The following is a 27,347-nucleotide window of genomic DNA, read 5'->3' as shown; positions in this document are numbered from 1 at the left end:
TGAGCTACAGTGGAATTTGGTAGATAGTGGAAAGGGGAGAAGAGCAGTACTTACTAGTTGCTTGAATATGGAGACAAAGAGATGATTCTGAGATTTCTAGTTTGCAATAGTGGCTCCACAAGTGTGGTAATGTTGGTGAGGTATTTATGAAAACTTAAAATTGGGATACACTGAATATGAGGTAACTATAATATTAGATTCCTAAGTATGGTTTAGATGACTGTTTTGTAGGCAATTAGAAATAATTCCTAGTGTTCCACATTAACTACTAGTATACATTTGGGATTTGTTATTACAAAGACAGTACTAGAAGTCATTAGACCTGTACAGGCATTAATGATAATTAATGTACATAAATGTGACCTTTAGTCATCAAAAATTTATATTTACAAACTATTTATGAGAGCAGGGTTATTCAGATATTTCAAAAATTTCCTTCTGAAATATCAAAGATTTTGTTGCCTAAAACAAATGTTTGACCAGACATAAAAGAAAAAAAAAAAAACCCACAAATGTTTGCATATCTTTGCCCAGTGATGCCAGGGCAGCAAGATCCATTCATTTGAAAATTTTTTAGGAAATGCTTAATGAGGTTGTCTGTAATTGAATAAAGGAGGAGACAAGGATGGTGTTGTAGGTGCTGCTACTACTAAAAATGTGTTTGGAGTACCAACCATATAACATGTAATTTGTTTTCATTCATTTATTTGTTTAATCTTTTTTTTTTTATTGCGAACCCATGCTGCATAAGCTGTGGTACATTCCAGAATAAGTATATATTGTACCAAGTGCTGAGAGTGTTAAAATGAGTAGACATAGTTTTTACCCTTAAGGTATATATTTGTTGGGTATATAAATACATGCATTGTGTAATAAATGCTATGTTAGGAGGACAAAAAGGCCACTATAGAATTTGAAATGCAATTAAATGACCTCCACTTAGCGAGCTCCCTGGATGCTGTCCTTCCTTCTGCAGAACATAAGACTGATGCACCAAAGTAGTATACTAGGCCTTATGGATTCTAAAAGTTGAGTTGTAGTCTTAATAATAACAATAACAAGCTTTATCTAGTGATTATTTTGTGCCAATCACATTTCTAAATGCTTTTCATATATTAACTCATTTAATATTCCTAATAACCCTATGAAGAATATAATATTATCATTACACTTTAGAGCAGAAGACACTGAAGTATAGGGAAACGTAACTACTTGTGCCATTTAGTCAGGTAGTAATGGTAGAGCCAGGATTTGAGCCCAGGCCACCTCCCTCAGCTATTATCTGGGTTGTTGACCACATCTTGAGAGCCAGTTTTGTTCATTTCCAAACTTGTATTTGTCAAGTTGTTTACATTTTTATAAGTGTGATTATAACAATGTAATTTAGTTAAATATTTTATAAATTGATGAATTGTGAATGTGAAAAATGTGTTTTTATTAAAAGAACAAGTGATTTGGAAGCTATTTTGCTAAAAATAATTTTTTAAATTGGACATGGAGAAGACAACTATAAATTCAGGGGATTTTTTTTTTTTTAAAATAACACTCAATTGCTTTGTGTAGGTATCTTTGTGTTTTTATTTCAATTTAAAGAATTGAAAAATATAGCCAGGGCCTTACAGGGATGTCATAATGTTATACAAAAGAAAGGTCTATTAGCAAACCATACTCAAAGGCCTTGACTCTACACCAAAATTTTGGTTGTTTATGTATGTTTATATTTTACATAAAACAATGTTTAAGCTGTACATTCATTATTTTTTTAAAAATGATTCCCTGGGTTAAATGACCTAGCTGAGTAATTTGTAATTTATCCTTTCTTTGTCCCAACTATGTCAGATAAGAGAGCTTTTCATACACAATAGTAACAACTAAGCCAAGATTATATAGTCTAGATTGTGGTGGTTAGGAAACACTTTCTGGTGGAGATGATATCTGAGATGCGATTTATTAAATTAGTGTGGATTGAAAGTGAAGGAGGAAAAGAATAGGGTATAGGGATAATAGCAATTAAAAATGCACAGAGTTATAAGAATGCATAATAGTGTTTGGTCAGTGATGGACTGCATATATCACAGTGATCCCAAAAGATGATACTGGAGCTGGAAAATTCTTGTTGCTGAGTGATGTCATTCATAGCTATAGTAACTTCATATAGCAACACATTACTCATGCATCTGTGGTAATGCTGATGTGAACAAACCTACTGTACTGCTAGTCATATAAAAGTGTAACATCAGTTATTTACAGTACATGATACTTGATACTTGATAATGATAACATATGACTGTGCCCAACAACCTCCTAACTTTGTCTTCATATTTCATTGATTTATGTATTTACTGTAGTATGTGTTTTGTGGTTACTTTAGACTGTACTCTTACTTATGAAAAATATACCAAGTTTACTGTAAAACAATATGCTGTGTTATGCAGTAGCAAGCTCATACATCTCTTGATTCATCAAGATGCTGTGTACAGTGATTGAACTACACCATCTAGGTTTGTACAAGCACATGCTGTGAGGTTCATACAACAATGCATTTCTCAGAAAGTTTCCCTATCATTAAGCAGCATACAACTGTATTGTAGTTTATTCAGAAATGGCTTAGAATATAAATGGCTGTTGGAAATAGCTGAAACTTGATAAGCAGGTAGAGAGGCTAGATTGAAAAAATTGTATTTCTCTTTTTGTGATTCTGCTCTTCTTTCTTTCAGTCTATTCACATTATAGGAGTTAGAATGATGCTTTAAAAATATAATTCAGATAATATTATTCTTCTAAGCCAAAGTCTGTACAGTGACCCATGAGGCCCTTATGCTTTTACCTTCCCTCCCCCATTGGCCCTCTTATTTCTTTTCTTCTTTCTTCTTTCTTCTTCTTCTTCTTCTTCTTCTTCTTCTTCTTCTTCTTCTTCTTCTTCTTCTTCTTCTTCTTCTTCTTCATTATAGATGGACACAATATATTTTTTCTTTTTTTTTTTTAATTTAACAAATGTTTATTTACCTACTTTGAGTCAGATATAAATGTTACATATAATATTAAGGTCCTTATCTAGAAAAACTCATGACAAGGGAAACTTCATTTCCTTCAAATAGCATTTTCAGGAAACAAGTTAAAAGATCTAAATTATCCAGAGTTGCATAATTCATTCTGAAAGAAACAAAAAAACCCACCATACAAAAATAAGAAATAAGCAAGTCTATTTCCTTGTAGTTGCTATTATATTTTTATAGGATATTGAGAATATGAATTATTTCATTGTTTTGAAAACTATTTTGCACTTAAAGATTAAAAATTATTATGAGACAATTTCCAAATTATTTAGAAAATTGGACACAATATCTTTATTTTATTTTTATATGGTGCTGAGGATCAAACCCAGTGCCTCAAACGTGCTGGGTAGGTGCTCTACCGTTGAGCCACAATCCCAACCCTCTTCTTATTTCTTGATTCTGTATTTTTAATACATGTCCTCTTGGTTATTTTGGCTTCCTCCCTGCTAACTTCCTGGATGGTCCTGGAATGTGCCTAACAACCTCCCAACTTTATCTTCATACTTTACTCTTCTCTCTGGGTTCTACCCCCAGGTATCCACATGTTTTTATTTTGTGGTCATTAGTCAAATGAGGCCTTCTTTGACCATTTCATCCCACTGCTCCCTGTTTACTTTTCTACTTTGTTTTTTCCTGTAGTACCATCTGATGAACAATTTGTTTATTTATTTGTCTTTTTTCATTTGAATGTTAAGATAAGGGTGGTGCTGTATCCTCAGTGTCTGATACCCGAGAAGCACTTGATAACTATTGTTGAGTAAGTGAATGAATTAAAGAACATCATATTGAAGAGTGTTATTATCTGTTGAAGGCAATGGGAAGCTAGCAATCTGATTTGTATTTCATTAGCAGACTCTGTTAGCATGTCTTTTCCTCATCCTTTTTCTTTTTTTCTCTGAAAATCTTCACTATTTGGAAAAGATAGCTAGGTGTTTTGATTTGTATGCTTTTGATTACTGAAGAAATTGACTGGTCTTTCATACATTCTTTAGGATATTTTTATGTATGTAGGTATGTATGTTTGTGGTACTGGGGATTGTACCCTGGGCCTCCATATGCTTAGCAAGTTCTGTACCACTAAGCTACATATCCAGGCCTATATTTCTTTTACTTTCTTTAAAAAAAATTTTTTTTTAGTTGTAGATGGACACAATACCTTTATTTTGTTAACTTATTTTTATTGTGCTGATGATCAAACCCAGCACCTCAGTACCTCATACATGCTAGGCAACAGCTCTACCACTGAGCTATCCCCCCAACCCCCTGTATTTCTTTTTTGAACTGCTTGATTTTGTTCTTTGTGGGAATATAGCATTTAAATGCAACAGCAAAACTGTAGTACTAGGAGAGAGAGCGTGAAGACCTCTGTGTTTCATGAAGAACACATTGTTAAAGGTTGCACTTTCCTAGTGAGAGACAGACAGTACTACCTTAACTTAGTCTCTGGATCTTTCTGGGTCTGAGTGAGAAATAGATGACACATTCATAAAGATGTAACTGAAGAGAGTTAAGTGCAAGAACTCCTTACAAGATGTGTATATGATTGACCCAGAAGAGCTAGTAAAGCACTCAGGATCTAGTAACAGGATGAATTGTCCAGTGGTAGGTAGAGTAAAGGGTTCTCAAAGATGTTCACATATGCATGCCCAGGACCTGTGAATATGTTACTTCAAATGACAGAGATGCTTTGCAGATATGAAAAAGTTAAAGATCTTAAAATATGGACATTATCCTGTATTATTTGGATGGGCCCATCTAATCACGTGAGTCCTTATAAGTAAAGAAACTTGCCTGACTATGGACAGAGAGAGATTAACAGAAGAAGAATGATATCAGGACTGGCATTGCTGGCTTTGAAGATGGAGGAAGGGAGCAATGAGCCAAGGAATGTGGATAGCCTTTAGAAGCTTGAAAAGGCAAGGAAATAGACTGTTCCCTAGAGTCTCCAGAAGGCATGCAGCCCTGCTGATACCATGATGCTAGTTTACCAAAAATGGCTTCAGACTTCTGACTGCCAGAATTGTAAGATAATATGTTAATTTTTTTAAAACCACTAAATTTGTGGTGATTTGTTGCAGCGGCAATAAGATAAATAATATATGTACTTATGCCTGAAGGGATAAGAGGGAAATAGGAAAGTACCAAGACCTAGTGAGTGCCAGAGCTATGGAAAATGAGCACTACTGGAACTGTGGGGAGCAGAGAGAATATATACTCCTACCCTTTTTTCATTTTTTTTTTCCTCTAATCTCTGGCCAGTGACTCCCATTGATTGAATTTTACCTGAAGCAGAAGAGGGCATAGGAGCTGGGTGATATGGTTCAAAGGTCAACCTCCTGGAACCCAAAGCAAGACCAGGAATTTGGAAAATATATCAAGGATTGGATGCAGATAAAGCATAGCTAACAAAATCTATTCCTTTAGCATCTATTTCTGTTTTTTATTTAAATGAAGAAACTTTTTCTCCAAACTAGGGGAAATACAAATTCTCATTAGGCATTGTATCATTGTGTAATGATGCCAGTTTAGTCATAATCTCACTTGGAGCCTGAATTGTAGTTGTTAACCTTCGGAACTGTCACTGCTTATGGGGATAAGCAGTGACATATCCCAGCTTATGGGGATAGGAATTAAAAATTCTACACGTGAGTTATTAGGTGGTAACTCCAGCCTTTAGTTTGCAGATATGGGTATTTTGCCTGTGGAGGAAATGATGGCATCTTTTTTGGTAATTAATTGAAGATATATGCTGCAGAAGGCAGCACACTTCCCCTGCCACAAAGGAAAGTATCCCCTGGTGGTACTCTGACTTCGGGAGACATTCTACTGTTCTGTTAACATCAAATTGCTGCCAGATGAAGAGCCACACTATAAGCCTGATACATTTTGTGGCAGGAGACACATTGCCCTCTTCTTCCAGCTAAACTGGGATTAGGGTGAATGAGGCACTCACCTTGGGTGCAGAATTTAATGGGACACCAAAAATGTTAGCAGTTGTGGTAAACAATATTTTAAATAATCAAAATTAATATAAAAAAAGAAACCTGTTGAATAATGTACCAAAAATTTATATAAAGACATGATCCAGCAAGGCCATGATAAGTTGTATTGGAGCCTGAAGCTAAAAGAAAAAATGTGTACCTCTATAAATATATGTTTCTGTGTTTTTTCAATGTTATTTTTTCCTGGAACACTCACATATTGAAAATAATGAGAATTGAAAAGTAAGTGTATTAAAACTTTCAACATTAAGTTGAAATATCTTATTTATATCAAAATAATATTTATTATAATTTTATTTTTTTTGGTTGTAATAGAAGTAGATTCTTCAATAATATTATCAAAATATTAAAAAACTAAAAAAAAGGAAAAGAAATCCCCCCAAACAAAAAAAATCTATTTCTTGACTTATCTCATTTTCTCATTTTCTGTTGAGAGTTGTAAGTTACAACAAATGAGAAAAAGTAATTCAGAATTATGTTCGATATGAATATCAGGTAGGAGGTATGAATATAGTTCCTGAACCTGAAAATGAAAAAAAAAAAGACAGTGGAACTGCACAAATTATTAGATGTAATATTGAAAAAGTGCATATCAGATAAAAAAGTAACGATTATAGAAGATTATAGGCACCTGTATTAATTTTCCTATTGTTGCTGTAACAAATGTATTATCAGATGTATTCTCTTATAGTTTTGGAGGTCAGAAGTTCTAAAATCAAAGTGTTGACAGGATTGTATTCTCTGTAGAAGTTCCAGAGAAGAAAATATTTTCTTGCCTTTATTAACTTCTAGAAGCCATTAGTATTTCTTTGCTGTTGGCCCCTTCTCCGTCTTTAAAGCTAGCAGCATAGCATTTTCAAGATTCCTCTGGTTATTGCATCTGTTGTCATATCTCTTTTTCTGAATCTAATCCTTTTGCCTCCCTCATATACATCCTTGTGGTTACATTAGTCCCAGTCGAATAGTTCAGGATAATCTCCCCATTTTAAGATTCAGAGTTTACTCACATCTATAAAAGTCTCTTTTATAAAATAAGGTAGCATATTCATAGGTCCCAGCAGACATGAGGAGTAGACATCCTTGGAGGAAGGGCACATTATTCTAATTATCACATCATACTAATTTTATGCTTAAATTGGAGATATAAAAAAATTAACTGAGGTATCTATAGATTTCAATTTTTAAATAGATGAAAGTTTTGTTATGTGGATATATCTGGTTTACATAAAGCAGCCACTGACTTGGTTCTTAAATATTGAAAGTTTAAATTCTATAGAAGTTCATCTGAAATAGTTTTAAGTGGCATGCAGTGTTGATATTTTGTAATGTAAAATTAACTTTTTGTTTGGATCTTTGAAAAGTGATGCACAAATTTTTCTTAGTGTAATATCCAAATTTTAGAATGGACTTGAGATTTTTTTTTTATAGTTGGTTATCCTACAAAATAAGTTTCAGTGAGCAGTTAAGCAATTAATTAAAAATTACCTGAGGCTACCACTTGGTCAAGAGATATTATCAAATAAGGGAGTTATTTTTATTGAAAACAAAGAAGTAGTTTCTGAAAGTTTTTTTTTTTTTGTACTGGGGAGTGAATCCAGGGGCGCTTAATCACTGAGCCACATCCCCAGCCCATTTGTTTGTTTGTTTGTTTATAAAGTCTTACTGAATTACTTAGGGTCTCCCTAAGTTGCTGAGGCTGGCTATGAAGTCATGATCCTCCTCCTTCAGTCTCCCAAGCTGCTAAAAGTATTATTATGGAGTTTGTGTCCATTAAACCCAGAAAAATTGTTATAATGAATCTTGTTTTGAGTATAAATAAATTAAAACTTTAATGTTTTCAATTTTAATATACCTGCTTTTCAGTATTTTTCAACTGCTTTAATGTGGAAAAAATTAATTATTAAAAATCACATAGAAACATGTCTGTACAGTTTTCCTTTTGCCTCAGGCTAGAGACACTATTAGAACCTATATTTAAATTTTTAAATATTTTATTCATTATGGATTTTTGTATTAATTTTAATTTAAAAATTGCATTAAAATATTATTTGTCATAAGTTTTTTGGTTCTTTCTAAAATTTTGTGCCCAAGGTAAATACTTTACCTTCATCACACTGATTCCAGTATTATCTTCCACTGTAAAACGAATTTGTTAGTAAAGAGTGAAGTTGAGTGGGATTCTGTAGATTGAATAAGGTTTTTGGTAAGTCCACTGGTTATATAGTACTAGCAGAGAGTTGTGAGCAGGAAATATAAATCCTTAGCTGGAACATGTATCTGTTTCTCTGAGGGAATCTCAAGTCTTGGCTACGTACTGGAAATACCTGGAAACTTATGATGATTAGATTACACCCTAGATTGACAAATCAGTCTCTGTGATTGGGGCCTAAGTATCAACTATGGAAAAACTCTGCAAATGAGTCAGTGTGGATCAGCCACTATTGAGAATCACTGATGTATCACAATCCTTATTTTGTGTGCACAAGAATTTGGAGATCCTGTTAAAATGTGGATATATTACTTTGAGACCTGAGAGAGCATTTATAAAACATTTCTTGTTGCTGTTGGCCCATTGACCACATTTTGAATAGCAAAGCTTTGTTGTGTGCTAAAGAAATTCTGATAGTTTAGCTTCAAAAATTGTAGGCTACAGTTAATATTTCAATGAATAAACCAAGCACACTGTCAACACCATTGTAAGTGTTTAACCTAGTACTTTAAATCCTCAATCTTGGGTGAATGTATTTATATTAACAAATTCAACCCTACCCAACCACTTATATTCCCATATATGTTCCCTGGAATCCTACTGATAAAAATGTAAAGACCCTACAACTCCTGCATGGATATTGTTTTATCTTAGAGCTGTCTTTCGGATAAGTTGGGATCTACATTCATAGCCAAGAGGCAGTGAAAGATAGTGGAGATGCGTGCTGAGGAGAATGGGTATCTTTTTTTGAGGTGAATCTCTCAGGTGAAGTTATGGAAAACTTTTTACTCAAGAGAAAGCTTCTTGGACTGTGGTAGAGGGAAGACTCTATTTTGTTTCAGCAGAAAGTTTGGGAATTTTGTGGATCCAAAGTTAGGTTTTATGTATTAATTCAGACATCCTCATCCTAAGATGCAGAGTCCTAGTTCTTCTCAATCATGACCCCTACCTTTGACCTGGCAGGGTTGTACTTTTAAGTGGTGTTGCATATCTGCACACCACACACTTAGGCTTTGGGCTAGATCCTTAGTCACATCTGTTTTGAGCTTTAAGCTTGCAAACACAAAGAAGACATGTTAGAACTATGCTTTGAAGTTACGTAATATTTATGTAAACTGTCAGTTTTTCTAACTTTTTGATGTAATTTTAAAAGTGAAATTGAATATAGAGAGTTGAAATATTTCCTTGAATGTATTTGTTGCCATGTCAATCAGTGAATATTTAGTGCTCAAGATACTATATCATATTGACAGTAGATTCATAAATTTATTGATTAGTAACATTTGTATGTTTTTATTTACAGAAACTTATTGGAGAAGTGTTTAATATTGTGAGCCAACAGTCTACTGCTCGACCTGGCTGCATTATTGAACTTGATGCAATAACTGACCAAGTAAATGCTTGTGAATTGGTGATATTAATAGACATGTATTCCAGAATGTTTTAGATGCATATATTTCAGTCTGAGAATAATTATCTTTTGATACTAAATACAGTCAACTTTCGTTGATACCCATAGTGAAACTCTACTAATGATATAGAAATTTTTATTTTCCAGTTGAATTATATTTGGTTCCTTTTCTCCTGTAAGGAAATTTGATTCAGTCAGGGAAACTATGATCTTGAAATTGAAATGCTGAGGGAAAATATGGAGGCTCAGGTTGGGAGTTTTACTTTTATGTGATTAACCATTTCAACTCAGTAGGGGGTGGGTGACCTCAGCTATACAGTGTTTGCTTTTTTAGCCTTCAGACTTGGTATTTTTATGAGGACCATTGAGATGCAGATGAAAATGGGATCAAAGTTTATCGTATTCCTTTGTGTAGGCAGCATTCCTCCCCAGCTAGGAAAGAAGGAGAAACCTTCTCCCTGCAAGGAGTTTGTAAAACCCATTTAGACCTGAGGATATTTGTTTCTTCAGGATCATGTTTATGGACTAAGGTATAGAACTACTATAATCATTTAAGTGTAAAAATTATGATTACTTTGGTGAGGAAGTTACCAAATCTTTTGAACAAGGAAATAAAGAAAGAACCAACTATATTTAAAAACAAGTATAGAATTATGTCATAATTTTTCCATGGAGCTTTGTACATTCTGTGGTAATCATTCCCACTATGTAGAGAAATTACCCCAACAGCTCTTGGTAACAGAACTGGAGCTGCTAGACTCAAATATAATTATTAATGGCACCTAGGAAATCCTTTACTTTTTTTTTTTTTTATCCCCAAGCTCTTTGCTTTTGCTTTAAATTCAACCTATGATTTCCTTTTTTTAATTCCCCAAGGACCTGGAAGATGGGTGTTGTCTTCTTTCCCATAGATATCTTAATTTTTAATGAACTGGATGTTGAGTTTATCCCCTACTTTGGTCCCTCTGCACTTTTTACCATGAGTCTGACCTAGTATTCTTTTTACTTCATACTTACTCTTGATTTATTTCCTGTCAGCTTAGGCTGTTCTTAACACAATGGTGGTAAACTGCAAGCACTGATAAAATGACTTAGGCTTATATGACAAAGTTTAAAATTCATTCTCTATTTGTTCCCACTATGTTCTATGATTTCTGTATCCATGAAGACACCACCTTTTCCCCTCCCTTCCTTCCTTCCTTCCTTCCTTTCTTTTTAAAATATTTTTAGTTGTCAATGGACCTTTATTTTATTTATTTACTTATATGTGGTGCTAAGAATCAAACCAGAGCCTCACACGTGCCAGGCAAGCACTCTACCACTGAGTCACAAGCCTAGCCCCTCATTTATTCTTTTTTACTTGAGAAGGTATCCTTTGATATTTTGAATGCAAAGAGAGTTTTTATGTTTCTACCTGGAAAGACATAAAAACACCCTTTAACTTTCATAAAATCTTTGTGGTACAACCTAATATTATATTCCTTTATTTCTTTCTATGTAAGGAGGCTGATTTTCCTTTTTTTTTTTTTCCTAAAATCATAACTTACTTCATCCAGTGCCAACACAATCATAGCTGCTTCCCTTTCTTTAAAATCTGTGGGCAGCCATCTAATTGTCTTGACACACATTCGCAATATGCTTTTGTTTGGGTCTAGCCTTTTCCTTGAATTTCAGCTCACCTTTGTGATTCTGCATAGCCCTTTATGATTATCTTTTCACCATGTAGTCCCCAAACTGTGATCATGTAGCCTAGCAGCAATCCTCCTTACTTATAGTAAATATGTTTCTTTAGAGGTATGTCATCCCACTGGCTATTAATAGGATAATGCATCATTCCCACGAGATAGGTTGAAGGGGTATTTTGAGGACCTTTCTGAGGTTTTTGCTTATTTATTTTGTTGTTCTCAGGTGGAATTGGAAAAACTATTATTTCTGTACTAGTTTAGTGAGCCTTATGTAGTTAGCATAGCCCTCTCCAGCCAGTCATGAGACTGTTGTTTTTGGGGTGCAGATCCCACTTCACTGTGGGTTGTGAGTTTTTTTTTTTTTTTTTAAGAAGCAAATTTGTTGATCTATTTTTACCAGAGCTCTTCTGTTCTGCTATTGACTGTGACATCTTTGAATGTAATTTTTCTCTGACCAGGGTAATTTTAATGATTTTTTCTGTTGCTTTTTTGCGCCTTAGTCAGTAGATTAAGAATAGAAATTACTAGAAAGATTTATTTCTTCTATATTTGTGTTGGGGAAGTGGTGGGTGGGAGAAAAGGAATTTCAAAGATGAAAACTGTTTTTTTTTTTTTTTTTTCCATATTCGTAGTGTGGCTCAAATACACAGTTGCTTCATGTATTTCAAGAAGACTTCATTATAGGATATAAACCACACAAGGAAGATATAGAGAAAAAGGAATCAGAAATATTTTTTCAGCCATCACAAGGTACTCGTGTGTGTGTGTGTGTGTGTGTGTATGTGTTTTGTTGAGATTGAAACCAGGGCTTTCAGGCATGCTAGGCAAGCACTGTATAACTGATCTATATTCCCAACCCCCACAGAGTACTTTTAAAGATGAACCTGAGTATACTTACCTTAATCTTTAAAACAAACAAACAAACAAACAAAACCCTCTAAGCTTTATTGAGTATGGATCTTCCAAAGTCATTGCTTTTATAACTTTTGGCAGATATGTCTGTTAGTTCTGTTAAAATTGCTTGTTTGTGCAGCATACTATAGTAATGCAGCCACATCAGTGTTTATAGCAGCACAATTCACAATAGCTAAATTATGGAACCAACCTAGATGCCCTTCAGTAGATGAATGGATAAAGAAACTGTGTTTTATATATACACAATGGAATGTTACTCAGCATTAAAAGAGAATAAAATCATGGCATTTGCAGGTAAATGGATGGAGTTAGAGAATATCATTCTAAGTGAAGTAATAAGCCAATCCCCCAAAACAAATGCCGAATGTTTTCTCTGATATGTGGATGCTGATCCATGATGGGGATGGTGGGGGAGCATGGGAAGAATGGAGGAACTTTAGATAGGGCAAAGAGGAGGGAGGGGAAGAGAGGGGGCGGGGGAGGGTAGGAAAGATGGTGGAATGAGATGGACATCATTACCCTGAGTACATTTATGAAGACACAAATGGTATGACTCTACTTTGTATATAACCAGAGACGTGAACAGTTCTGCTCTGTATGTGTACTATGAATTGAAATGCATTCTGCTGTCATATATAACAAATTAGAGTAAATATATAAAAAAAAATTAGTCATGATGTACAAGGTAAAAAAAACCAAGAGTTCTAGATACTGTGGTTTTTATAATTTTAGGCTTTCCCTTTTACCTATAAGAATGAGGTAGGTCTTGTGATAGATTTGTCTTTGCTCAAAAGAGAATTTAAGCATTAGAAAGAACTTGGGACTTTCCCATCCCTCTTAGGGAATATGAACAGAAAATACTGTTCCACTTCCTTTCCCACTTTATCTAAAAAGAATACAGCTATGATTTGGTTTTAAAAATAACTAAAATAGGAAAAATAATTTCTTCAATATGAAATACTGAGTTGTAAGTGACATGTGCATGTTCAAGAAGGGGAAATTATGGATGGTGGGCCTTCCATTTTGGAAATAATAAAGATTGCTAGTTTATGATGCCTGGGGTATTCAGGAAAAATATTTGTTACCTTTACTTCCTGTGTCCCATCTAACTTTACTTGCAGTTTTCAACAGCTTCCTTTATGATCATTGTATTCCTTGTGTTTCTGGGACAATATTTTAGGTTGTTTATATGTGTCCCAATTGTTCAGAAAGGATGTAAGTAAATTTAGTAGCAAATATGTATGAGAGTCAATTTCCGTAGAATATATATTCCATATATAAATAATAAGAAATTGTTTTTAAAAGTAAAATTTATTTCTGAGATATTGCTACCCTATTAGAGTAACAAACGCGGTAGTAACTAACAGTTTAGAGAGAAAGCATCCTGTAATTTTGACCTCTGAATTGTTATTATTTTTTTCATCATCACTTTAAAAGAATATTTATTTAGTTAGTTTTAGGTAGACACAATATCTTTATTTTATTTTTATGTGGTGTTGAGGATTGAACCCAGTGCCCTGCGCACGCCAGGCGAGCGTGCTACCGCTTGAGCCACATCCCCAGCCCTGAATTGTTATTTTTTAAAAGTTTTTTTTAATATTTATTTTTTGTAGTTGTAGTTGGACACAATAACTTAATTTTATTTATTTATATGTGGTGCTGAGGATCAAACCCAGGGCCTTGCACATGTCGAGGTGAGTCCTCTACTGCTGAGCCATAACCCCAGCCCCAAGTTTTTTGCAAGTTTAGTCAGTGGATTGAGGTTCTGGTAAATCATCTCCAAAGATATGAAGAACTAACTATTTATATTTGTATACAAATGTAGAAAATGAGCACATTGTTCCTCTTGTTAACAATTTCATTTTATAACTCTCATTGCATGACCATATTTTAACTCTGCAAGGGGAAGCCCAAGAAGTGTTTACTAGAAGCATAACTTCACTACTTTCTCTACATTTGATTCAGATGAGTATCCACCGACACAGCAAAACAGGAAAACATTTACAACATAAAAATTTTCCTCTTTTGCCGTTTCGGAAATCCAGGAACATTTAAATCTTTTCGGTAAAGAGCCAGCTCAAGCCCTTGGGAACACCAGATATATCTGTCAGTTCTGACAGATGAAAGTTAAAAATATTCCAGTGTTAACATATTTAACATGGGGTAATTTTTTTAAAGTACTTATTACTCTTTAGTATTTATTTTATCCTTTCTCTTCGTACAAATAATTTTTTGACAAGCTTAGGATAGATAATAATTTTTTTAAATTTAAAAGTATTTCTGCTGGCCTTTGTCAAAGTCCTAAAGTGATCAAGATGTCTGTGGGATACTTGTTGAAAAATATATGGAACTAAAATAAAGGATGAAAATGGCACATGCTGTTCTTCCCAAACAACTTTCCTTACATCTGTTTTAAATACTGGAGTACCTCATAAGTTTACTTGTCAAAAGTGGATCCAGCTGACAGACATTTGAAACCAATTCTTCTAATTAAATTGCAAGCCATCAAGCTATCCATTTCTTAAGAAAGAAAGAAAGTCAATTTAGAAAGAAGACCAGATAAACCAATGTTTACACAAAGAATTACAGATAGGTGGACCATTAATTTGTCATCTTTTAGATAATTATTATTCACCCTTTTACAGAAGAATTTTTACAAAGGCCACTTCTTTGTTACTCTCAATTCTTAACAATGCTTGTGGTACATTTTAAAAATAAAAGTAGTAAGTATTTTAGTCATTTATATAATTTGAGGCCATGAATTTGCCTACCTTGCAGCAGTAAACACCTAACAATCCCCAGAAAGGGAAAGGCATAGCTATATGGTGTTAAAAGCAGGTGTCTTTATTCATGGATCATGTAGAGTGCCTTTAAGAATTATATAAAAAAAATTAATCCAGATTGAGATAAATGATTAATAATGTATGCAACAACTAAAATATTCCCCCTTACTCTAAAAAACTACATAAAAAGACAAACCACAAACTGTGCACTAAACTAAGAATTAGAAAATCTTCCTTTTCATGATTTTGGCCACTTCAGGGTAAGTCTGTATGACTGATAGTAAGTTACTTAACTTGAATGAGCCTCTGCAACTTATCTGTAAAACCTGGGTGTGGAGAGGGAATTTGAAATAGGTTTTCTCCAAGAGCTTCCATGGGTATAAAGTTATTTGTAGTTCTAGCAAACATCTATTTGCATCAATTTTTTCCATTAAAATCGGGTGGAAATTTGCCACCAAAAAGTGTTGTGCCTCCAATCCAAGTAATTACTAGCAGCAGGAGTGACCCTATAAAAACAATTAAAAATGTAAAAACATTACATGTAGTAAATATGTAGGTTTGCTCCTGTAGTCTTCTATTTCTTCTTCTACATAAGCTTAATTTTCCCCATTTTCTTATTTCAGCAACTTTCCTCTTGCCCCTAAATTTCTTTTTTCACCCTCTTCGTTCTCAACTCTTTGATTACAAACTGTTCCACCACCTGGCTGGGAAGAATCTTTTAAACTAATGGGAGCAGTACAATAGATCTCAAGGTTAAAAACATCATATTAATGTATTACCCCTCTAACCAACTTCTAGGTTAAGATTCTTAATACAACCCAAGTGTAAAACATCACAGTACTAATGGTGGGATTACAAGCACTGTGGAAAGATGAACATGAACCCCACCAAGCAGCATATTAATTTTCTTTTCCCCCCCTCTAAGGTGGTCCTGGACCCAGACTAATAGAAAAGTCATTTAGGTTTGTAATATATGAGTCTATATAATGCCATATTTTCATCTATAGGAATAATATGATTAATTTGAATACTTCTTCAACTCTAAGTGACATAATCTCACTTAAAAAAGAGACGTAACCAAGGCTTTTTCTGTCTGATTAGGAAAGCAGTGAAGCAGAAAGAACTTCATAAATAATCAAAAGATACAAATCAATCATCATCATCCTGCAGTATTTCTGTATTGGGTCTTATTTTGCATGAGTTTTGCCTACTTGTTTTTATTCACTCAAGGGTCTCATTTTATTAAATATTTTTAAAACATGAAAAAAATTGCTTGTTTGTGGATGATTGCAACATGTGGGTGAAACTTACATTTAGAAAGACAGTTCATAGGTGTCATAGACTTTTGCCAAGAAATGGTATTTATGAAACTCAATTTATTTTAAAAGGTGACTTTGTTCAACTCTGTAATTAGTTGTTTTGATTGGTAGTAAATTCCCTATGGTATCATGAGGAGACCAGTTAATTCAGATAGAGGTTTCAGAATGTTCCCAGTAAATTGCCACAGGACAATGATAAATGAAGTAAGGCATTATGTTGCATGTTACACCAGAAACTTCATGGACATGTGAGTTAAAAGTACTAGCTCGGTTTTCCCCTTTGAAGTGTAGTATTTCTTTTTCCTTTTTGTGAAAGAAAGTTATTTTTCCATAAGAACCTTCAAAAACAACATTGTATTTAGTTTCAGCTTAAAATAATTTATTTATTTATTCATTCATTCATTTGTTTATTTTGGGTACCCGTGATTGAACTCAAAGGCACTCCACCACAGAGCCAACATCCCTAGCCCTATTTTGTATTTTATTTAGAGACAGGGTCTCACTGAGTTGCTTAGTATCTCGCTTTTGCTGAAGTTGACTTTGAACTTGAGATCCTCCTGCCTCAGCCTCTTGCGCTGCTGGGATTACAGGCATGTGCCACTGCATCTGACAGAATATTTCTTTTAGAAGTTATAAGTTTGTAGTTATAAAACTGTCATGTTCTATTTGAATGAAAAAACATATCCCATTTTATGAATTAATTTTATTTGATGAACACATTTTTAGTTAACAAAGAGTTTCCGTATACTATATCTCATTTGGTCATATACTATGAGTGTCTAGATGGACATATTTAATTTCCTTAGTATGGTCTTTATCACAGAATTATGTATAGACATCTAAGAAACTTTCTACTGAATTTGTGCAGATAATTTTCTTTGCTATAGAGGAACGTTTGAATGAGGTCCCGTCTTCTATAAAGCTGAGCTCAAATATCTTTTTACCCTCAGACTAGAATTTTTTTCTTTCATGCATCTGTTTTTATAAATCAGAATTCTTCTTATTTATAAGTTGTTGTCATGCTCAGGTTTATTGTATTATCACTGCAGCATAACAGCACTACTTTATAGATTTAAAATTTGCTTTTTTGTATATTTTAATCTTTATCTGGGTTCAATTTTTAAATATCTTTTCCAAAAAGTCTAACTACCATTCATCATGCTATTTCCAAAAGTAAATACATGCCAATCTACTAGAAAACAATGCTTAAATAAAGTTAGTATTTTTCTTTATAATATTTTGAATCAACAGGCTTAAATTTAGAATTTTTAAAACTTCTCTTTTATTTCTTCTGCCTTTTCCAAATCAGGCCAAAAGATTTTCTCACTGCTTTCTTGGTTTTCCTTTAGTTTTGTGTTAAGTTTTCCTGTGGTTTTCTTCTAAATTTAATCTGTTTTCTTAAAGGTTTTAATATGTACATCTGTTGTCTTCCCTGCCCACTTCTTATTTGTACTTTCTAAATTTAAATTAAAAATTAATTACTCTTTTAATTAAGAAAAATACCAAACATGGATAAAGGTATTTTGAGTGCAACTCCATATGCCATAACATCAATTGAAGATTTTAAGATTTTATTATACTTGTATTATCTATTATATTTTCTTTTCCTTTTTCCATGATATACTTCAAAGCAAATCCAGCCATCATGTTATTTCACTCCTGTGTACTTCCATATGCATATCTAAAAATTACTTGCTTATGTTTAGCCATTTCAAGTTAATAAAAAATTCTTAGAATCATGTAATAACTAGCTTGTATTTTCTTCAGTGAATTGTTTAAAAAATGTTGGCTTTCTTTTTTTTTTTTTTTGCTTATATGGTCCTTTTTTCTTTTATTTTCCCACATTTTTTATTGGTGCATTATAATTGTACATATATTGATGGGATTTGTTGTTACATATTCGTATATGCACACAATATAACAGTATAATCTGGCCAGTATCACCCCTCCTTCCCACCTTTAGTCTCTTTCTTCTTCTGATCCACCTTTGATTTTTATGAGATCCACCCACATGTTTGTTTTCCTTTTTCCTTTCTAGCTTTTTTATATGGGAGAAAACATATGACCCTTGACCTTCTGAGTCTGACTTATTTCATGTAACATGATAGTTGCAAATTCCATCCATTTGCCTGCAAATGCCATAGTTTTATTTTTTCTTTATGGCTGAATATAATTCCATTGTGTATATATACTACATTTTCTTTATCCATTCATCCATTGGTGGACACTTAGGCTGGTTCCATAGTTTGGCTATTGTGAATTGTGCTGCTAAACATAGGTATGCATGTATCACTGTAGTAAGATGACTTTAATTCATCAGGGTAAATGCTGAGAGGTAGTATAGCTGAATCATATGGTGGTTTCATGCCTAGTCTTTTTGAGGAGCTGCCATGCTGATTTCCTTAGCTGTTATACTAATTTACAGTCCCACCAGCAGTATGAAAGTGTTCCTTTTTCTCCACACCCTCTTCAGCATTTCTTGTTATTTGTATTCTTGATGACTGCCATTCTGACTGGTGTGAGATGAAATTGCTGTGTAGTTTTGGTTTGCATTTCTCTAATTGCTAATGATATTGAATATCTTTCATGTATTTGTTGGCAATTTGTATTTCTTCTTTTGAGAAGTGTCTGTTTAGTTCATTTGCCCATTTATTAATTGAGTTATTTAATTTTTGGTATAAAGTTTTTTGAGCTCTTTATATATTCTAGATATTAATTCTTTGTCAGAAGATAGCTATCAAAGATTTTTCTCCCACTCTGTGGGTTCTCTCTCTCTTCATGTTCCTAATTGTTTGCTTTGTTGTGCAGAAGCTTTTTAATTTGATGCCATCCCATTTATAAACTCTCAGGATGATTTCCTGAGTTTTAGGGGTCCTATTGGTAAAGTTGTTAGCAAAAGCTGAAGTGTGACCCTATGTTATCTTCTAGGAGTTACATAGTTTCTGGTCTAATTCTGAGGTCTTTAATTCATTTTGGGTTGATTTTTGTGCAGGGTAGGAAATAAGGATGTAATTTTATTCTTCTACATATGGATACCCAGTTATTCCAGCACCACATTTTTGTGTTTTTAATTTGTTTTGTTTGAATCCAGATCCAAACCAGGTCCACACTATGTTTCATTGTCTGTCCAGAGTTTTTTAATCTGAAATAATTCTCCTACTATTCACCTTTATTGTGCCACCAACATTTTAGAGCACTTTCCTTATTAGGAACTTCTTTGACTACTTGCGATGTCATTTGAATTTTTTTCTTGTCTACTGTATTTCTTATAAAGTGGAGGCTAATTCTGGAGATTTGATTATATGTAGGTTCAATTTCCTAGGTGATGTTTTATATTTCTTGCTCCAACTTGGGTTTCTTCCATTGAATATTTATAAATTAGTTACTTAAAATTAGTCATTTCATTAGGGATTGAAAAATTATGATTTTTCTATTTTTATCAGTTCTTGTTTTTTTTAAAAGAGAGAGAGAGAGAGAGAGAGAAACTTTTTAATATTTATTTTTTAGTTCTTGGCGGACACAACATCTTTGTTATTTTGTATGTGGTGCTGAGGATTGAACCCGGGCTGCATGCATGCCAGGCAAGCGTGCTACCGCTTGAGCCACATCCCCAGCCCTATCAGTTCTTGTTTATTTATTAGTTGGCAAACATCTGTAAAGAAAAACATTCCCCTATCAACTAGTGCTATTTAATTGCTCTGGAAAACAGAATTATTTTAGAGAAAAAACATATGTGCTTAGTTCCTTCCCTTTGACAATTTTAGAATAAGGAGTTTGTGCTCTAATTAACCCTAGTGTAATGATGAATTTCTTGTTGTTTGGCTTTCTTTGTGTTTTGAATATCATTATGAATCTATTTTTAAAAAGCCCTTTATTGAATGATAATATACAGAGAAGTATTCATATAACTTACGGATTTTAATGTACTTAGCACATTTCAATTAGTTTGCAATCATTATTCTTTAAAATGCTCATTGCCTACTATACTAGACTAGTATACCTCTTCAGGTTTGTTCTGACTCCTTTTGTCTTATCTTCATTATTCTGATAACTTACATTCTTTTAGAAAGAAGATATCTCAGGCTTATCTTTTAGATATCCTTTGTAAGAATATAGTTATCCTTTAATACTGTTCCTTTTAATAAGGAATGTTAGTTAGAAACCACAATTTGAGCTCTAACAAGTTCATTGCCAATGAGTTGTCATCATGAGTTTTCAATGTAAAAGATAGTTTTTATTGTCCTGTGGAGATCTAATTTTCATTTATGAAGAATATAATTGTCAGTGGGGAAATTACGCTTACATGTCTTTTCATAAAAAAATACATGAAATTTCTACAAAGTTTCTGTGTCCCTTCACTGCTACCTCTCCCCCAATTACTTTTAATTTTAAAAATGCTATTTTCATACAGGAAAGGTAGGTTAAATGTTATTTCATTCTTTCCTTTTAATTGCAAATTTTCCAAAAAGGAATCAATGCCCCAGTTACTTAAGGGGGCTTTGTTTGAGGCTAGCTTGTGCTGTTATGTGTTTGGTTTCTCTCCTCTCTTTTCTGTCCTTCTCCTGTTCCTTCCTTTTCTTTCTTGCTTTATGTGTCTCTCTCGGTATTTTGATGAACTCTTTTTTTAAGTATGATCAATACGTTTTAATAAATTGTATTCATTTTTATTCTTTGATTCTTTGAACATCAAAGATTGTTCCTTCTTGGGTTTCCCTTTGTGTTGGCTTTTGTGTACTTTTGACACAATCTCATTAGTCTTTGATAGGAGCCCAATAGCAAAAAAAAATGGTATAAAAATTCTAAAAATCTATTTTTCCTTGTACTAGTCTTTTTTTTTTTTTCTGTTGCCCAATAATACAATACCACAGACCTGGTAAATTATGTTTAAAAAAAAATGACATTTATTTTGGCTCACAGTTCTGGCCAAGGTTGAGAGGCTGTATCTGATGATGTCTTCCTTGCTAGAAGAATTCTGAGGCAGCTCAGGGTATCATTTGGGGAGAGATAAGGAGTGTTTGCATGTGTCGTGATTTTTCTCCCTCTTCTTAAAATGTCACAGAATTCAATTATGGAGGCTCGACTCTGATGACCATATCTAATCCTGTCTCCCAAAGCCCACCTCTAAACACTATACTCAAATTATATTTCCACTTTCTTAATATCTCACAATGGAAATTAAATTTCAGCATGAGTTTGCGGGAGGGGACAGATCATATTCAAACTGTAGATTGCTTTTTCTTCCCAACTTCCATGCATGTGATGTTTTTAGCTTTTAAAAAATGTTTTTTTAACCTTATGAAACACGTTAATTTAATTATTGTTTCCCTTTGAATAATAGGGTATCGTCCACCACCATTTTCAGAAAAGTTTTTTCTAGTAGTAATTGAAAAGGACAGCAATAATTACTCTATTCTCCATATGTGGCACCTTCATCTTAAATCTGTACAGGCGTGTTTAGGTAAGTAATTATATTACAGTTTATACAGAGATGATGTGAAATCAATTCACATTATAGAATATGCTTGCTGGGTGTGGTGGTACATGTCTATAATCCCAGCAATTTGAGAGACTGAGGTAGAAGGATCTCAAGTTTGAGGCCATCCCCAGCAACTTAGAAAAACCTTGTCTCAAGAATAAAAAAGGACTTTGTGAAAATGAAGACAGTTTAGTTTAAAACTACTTTTGGTTTGAGCTGTAGCCTCTTTGCAATCATGTAAAAATAATTATAATTCAAATGAACAAATGTTAAACATCAAGCTGTACCATTAACAGAGCCTTATTCCATAAAGCGATTATCTCTGCAGAAAAAAAGAGGACTTTGTAGCTAGGTGGTAAAAGGCCCCTGGATTCAATCCCTAGCTCCCCTTTCCCCCTAAAATACACACACACACACACACATACATACATGTATCTACTAAACTCTTAATTCAAGGTTATTATAAAATAGGGAAATCCTAAAATCAAACCAATTATGAGCATATAACATATTGAAAATAATTTTTTCAATTAATCTTTATTGAATGTCTACTATAATTCTTTTTCAAGATGTTGTCTGCAGAATTAATATTCTACTTTTTGTTGATAGTGCACATTGCCATCTGATAGAGTGTATAACAACATTAGCATCTTTATTTTACTATTTGATAAACTATGATAGAGCACCTGAAACTTATAATTAGAATGGCTTTGGAGAATGTTAGGAAATTCTTCAATGTGAATAATAAATTACTTCATCCATATTTCTGCTATACACATTCAGCTTAATCTCTTAATAAATTATGAAATCTGTAGTATGAGGCAAAGAAATTGATCACAGACCTTTTCTCTTCTGTTGTTTTTGGTTTGTGGTACTGGGGATTGAATCGGGGGCACGATACCAATAACGTACATTCCTAGCCCTTTTAACTTTTTTATTTTGAGACAGGTTCTTGCTAAGTTGCTGAGGCTGGGGTTGAACTTGAACTTGTGATCCTCCCACCTTGGCCTCCTGAGTTGCTGGAATTATAGGCATGTACTACTGTGCCTGGCTTGATCATAGACCTTTTCTTTTCTCATTCTTATTTTTCAGTGCTGGGAATTGAACTTAGGGCCTTTTACATTCTGGGCAAATGCTCTACCACTGAGCTACACTCACAGCCCAGATTCTTTGTTTAAAAAAAAAACAAAACAGTTTTACTTTTTGAGAGATAATTATTAAAGAATTGCATGGATAGCCATATCAACTGAATCTACCCTTTTAAAAAAGATACTAATATTTATTTATCATTATTCATTTTTATTTAAAAATATATTTTTATTTTTAATTGACACATAGTAGTTAGACATGTTTATGGAGCACAGTATGGCATTTCAATACCTGTATATAATGTATAATGTTCAAATCATGTCAGTTGACATATATATTACCTGAAACATTTTTTATTTCTTTTTCAAACTAAATCTGCTCTATACTAGTTAACTAAAAATATTTAAAATTTGTAAATAAATTGTATTGTTTCTGTTAATTATGTAATTTAATCAGTATTCACATATTAAGCAGTTAATATAGTGAACCAATGATATGTATTTTTTTATTCCCCCATTGCACATTATCACATAACTAACTGGGCCATGAATTGTCATTAGAAGAGCCAAATAATTCAATAGAACTTTGACATGTGCCTAGTTGGGTCTAGTTTTGAGGCATCAGAAATTTTAAAAAATCTTTCAAAGTCTTTTGAGTAAATTTTTGGCATTATATGTTGTTTCACAGAGATGCAAGACTGAGGAATATAAAACTAGTTGGTCAGGAAGAGATTTTTATCTCACAGAGAATGTGATATTTTGTAGAATTGAGTGCAGAGCCAGGGATGCCTTTGAAGAGATTTTCAGAGGTAGTTACAGATACTTGGTTTAAAAACCACGTGATACCTTCTGTTGCCAATCTGTGAGGGGAGCATCCCACTTTTGTTGCCCTAAAGCCAGGATTAGTGTTAGAGTTGCTTGCCTACCCTGTTTTGTATGAGCTCATAGGCATTGAGATTAGAGTAGAAGCAAACAAATATGTTCTCTTCAACTCTGACAGGAAGCACCTATCTTTGATTCTGACATTCACTGCAGGTTGAACATAATGTGTACTTCCATTCACGGCTAAAACTTGAAATTACCAGTGTGTTGTCTATACTATGACTGAATGAAATGATTGGCTTAAATTTAATTGGGGGAAGGAAATATGTTGTACTTTCTGGATGCCAGGCACTGAGATTGGTTCTTTGCATATGTGAAATAGATATTATCTCCATTTACTAATGGAGTAAGGGTAAGTGGCTTAACCAAGTTCCGTTCATTATATACTTAGTTATATAACCAAGTTTCATTTCAAAATCAGGCCTTCCCATCTCTGAAATCTTTGCTTTTTTCTTGCTCATATTTTCTTTCATAGCATGAGATATACAGTAGACAATTGCCTGGTTTATAGGAAGAGAAATGATGTAGTTCAGTTTTATTTTGTCATGAGAAAATAGCTAGAGATGGTGATATGCCTTGCTTAAGGAATTACATCTAGTTAGTGACATAACCAGGACTGGGACTCCTATATTTTGATGACTGATGCATGCCTATAATCTGATTCCATTTTTGAAAAACGTTTTCATAACTTTTATTGATTGACCTGCCATTGTAAGATAGACTGACATGTTTAGCATTCACAGAAGCACACGGAGATTATCTCTTGAAATGTCCTGGTACTCCTTGAGATGTACAAAGCAATGAGAAATTATCCCTGCCCTTTATATATTCAGTCTGTTAAGGGGGAAAGAGACACATAAAAAAATAATGTGAAGTATCTCTCACCTATTACGGAAACACAGATAACTGAATCTGCTTAGAGATTTATCCTTCACTCTTGATATGGAAACTCTTGGAAGAAGATTAAAGTTAACATACCTTATAAAATGACAGTTAACTAATATTATTTTAATATGTTTGGAATTTTTTTTTTTTTTTTGGTATTTGTTCTTGAAATCATTATCTTGTTTTGAGCACTTGATAGTGAAGAGGATGGCATTCCAGAGTGTTGTCTTTGCTACTACCTAATTATATGAGCTATTCAAGTTTAAATTTATTTATCTGAGGCAATATTCTGTTATTTCTAAAAGTTTGATCCATGATTCATTTTTGCAAGAAAAAGCTAGTCTGCTTATTAGAAATACAAGTAATTGGAATCTACCCCAAATCAATGGAATCAGTATCTTTATGGTTAGACCTGAGAATTTGTATGTTAACAAATGCCTCAACTCTTGAAGGTTTCTAACACTGGGCTACATAATTAAAGATTTATTTCTAGCTCTTCAGTGTTAGGGTTCTCACCTGAAAGTTTCCCTGCAAAGGAGTTGGTGACGCTAAGGAATAAAGTAGCTTCAAAATATATGTATTTATTAAGGAGACCAAGAAAAAAATCTGAAAATTGGCCTTGTTTCCTAAGAAGTACTTCTAAGAAGACATAGTTCTTAAGCTATAATAATATTTTATTATTATTTATGTGTCTAGTGATGGTGATACATTTCATAAATTTATAATTTCTTTTCAAAGCCAAAGCTTCAGAAACTATTTCATCTGAAAATCTACTTTCAGTCCCTGGACAGAAGAATGTGGACTCATCTCCAGAAACTTCCCCTAGCATGAGCCCCATGCCACATTCTTCATCAATTGCCAATCTTCAAACTGCTAGTAAACTTATTCTGAGTTCTAGACTGGTATATAGTCAACATCTTGATCTCCCAGAAGCAGTTGAAGTGATAAGAGCAACACCTTCAGCAGGTAAGGTATTTTTAAGACTGAGCATTTATAGCTTAGACTAATAAAGTAGATGAACTCTTCTGAAGCATGTGCTGTGTAGACCTTGAAATAAAGATTTGTTTTATAACAATGATACATCTATTTAGAAACGTGTTCATTAGAAATAATTTCTTGAGGCCAGGCGTGATGGCGCAAGCCTGTAATCCCAGCAGTTTGGCAGGCTGAAGCAGAAAGATTGCCGAGTTCAAAGCCAGCTTCAGCAACTTAGGCCCTAAGAACCTTAGCAAGACCCTGTCTCAAACTGAAAAAAATTAAAAAGGGCTGTGGATGTGGCTTAGAGCTTAAGTGCCCCTGGGTTCATCCCTGGTGTTAGTAGTAATAGTACTACTAGTAGTGGTAATATTTATTATTATTATTATTATTATTATTATTATTATTGTTTTTGTGATAAATGTCAACTGGACAGAAAATGTATAAATATTTTAATTTGAAGTATTCTGTCTATACTTTGGAAGCTATGATAGTAAAATTTCAAAGAACAAATGTATTCATGTATGAATTGCTGAAGTTTTATTTTTAAGACTTCATATAGTCATGTCTCACTTTTATTAAGTATGTTTGAATGAGGGCTGATGAATACTTTGGGGGGAAAATGTAGGATAAAAGGCTATCATTTGGCTTAAAATAATATTGAATTTAGCAAGATGGATGAGATCATTTGGAGGATAGGACTAGAAGCTATATTTAAAATGATCTGCCACTTACGGAATTCTAATTAAGGAGCTCTAAAATAGTGTTTTTAGGGAACCCAAATTGGAGGTTCAACACTCTTCCAATTACTGGTATTGAGTATGGGCATTTTCTTATTCCTAAAAGAGGTTTGCATTCACAACTGACAGATAACCTTGAGAAGAATTTATTATGTTTTTTTGTGGTGGACATAGATCTAGATGAATTTTTTAATGTTTCAAAATATTTGCAAGGTTTGGGATATACTCTCATAAGTTTGTTGGAGCTTGTTATAGTAATCTATATTTTGCAGGGGCTTTATACAATGTTTTCAGATGTCTTATTGATAATAATATTCCAAGGGAGACAATAACTCTTCCCTGTTATTTAGATGGAACAGGCTTAGATGTTTAAATGTCTTTTTCACTCTTTTGGAGTTATTAATGGAATGAAATTTAACCCTGGCTTTCTGACCTCAAAATTACACCTTATATTGTACTATAGGTGGGTAGTGTTAGTTTTTGACAGTCTGGGATAAGTGAGATTTCTGGTTCAGTGTTTAAAGTGAACACTGGTAAGGTGGGGGGAGGGGAAGAGGGAGAGGGAGAGATCTCCATTGATATGTTTAGTCTGAAAAAAAAAAATTAATGGTAGGCGTAAATCTAGGGTCTGGATTATTTGAGGGCAGGTTTGGCACATTTGATGGACAAATTGCAATGACCACTTATGCTTCTATGATGAAAGTGGTAAAATAGAGAGAGTGAAAGTCCAGTGAGGCATGTTCTGGTGAAAAAAATACATAAATTCTGGCAAATAATACATTTATTGATTAAGGGTTGACTTGTTTTTTTTTTTTTTGTTTTTGAGTTTTATTTTGTTTACTTCATTTAAACCTAATTACCTAAAAACAAATTTTGTGATTATTTTTGCATATTTTTATTTTATCAATTGTTCAAGACTTC

General features: G+C 33.4%; 1 protein-coding gene across 6 annotated transcripts in view; it reads left to right on the top strand.

The window, feature by feature from the left end:
- Dmxl2 (Dmx like 2) overlaps positions 1-27,347 on the top strand; it is a 172,126-nt gene that overhangs the window by 87,769 nt on the left and 57,010 nt on the right. For 5 of the 6 annotated variants that reach the window (XM_058584800.1, XM_046460940.2, XM_058584799.1 and 2 more), the window contains 4 exons: positions 9,571-9,660; positions 11,996-12,113; positions 21,719-21,838; positions 25,450-25,677. In XM_058584800.1, the coding sequence (XP_058440783.1) occupies positions 9,571-9,660; positions 11,996-12,113; positions 21,719-21,838; positions 25,450-25,677 (556 nt within the window). The remainder of the gene's footprint in view (positions 1-9,570; positions 9,661-11,995; positions 12,114-21,718; positions 21,839-25,449; positions 25,678-27,347) is intronic. The other variant, XM_058584798.1, reaches the window with a different exon arrangement.

Source organism: Marmota monax, unplaced genomic scaffold, assembly GCF_021218885.2.
Source record: "Marmota monax isolate L192 unplaced genomic scaffold, Marmota_monax_Labrador192_F-V1.1 WCK01_AAM20220418_F8-fsc00001, whole genome shotgun sequence".
Classification (NCBI taxonomy): Eukaryota; Metazoa; Chordata; class Mammalia; order Rodentia; family Sciuridae; genus Marmota; species Marmota monax.
The sequence above is the reverse complement of the archived record's forward strand: the minus strand, read 5'-3'. Positions and strand labels throughout refer to the sequence as shown.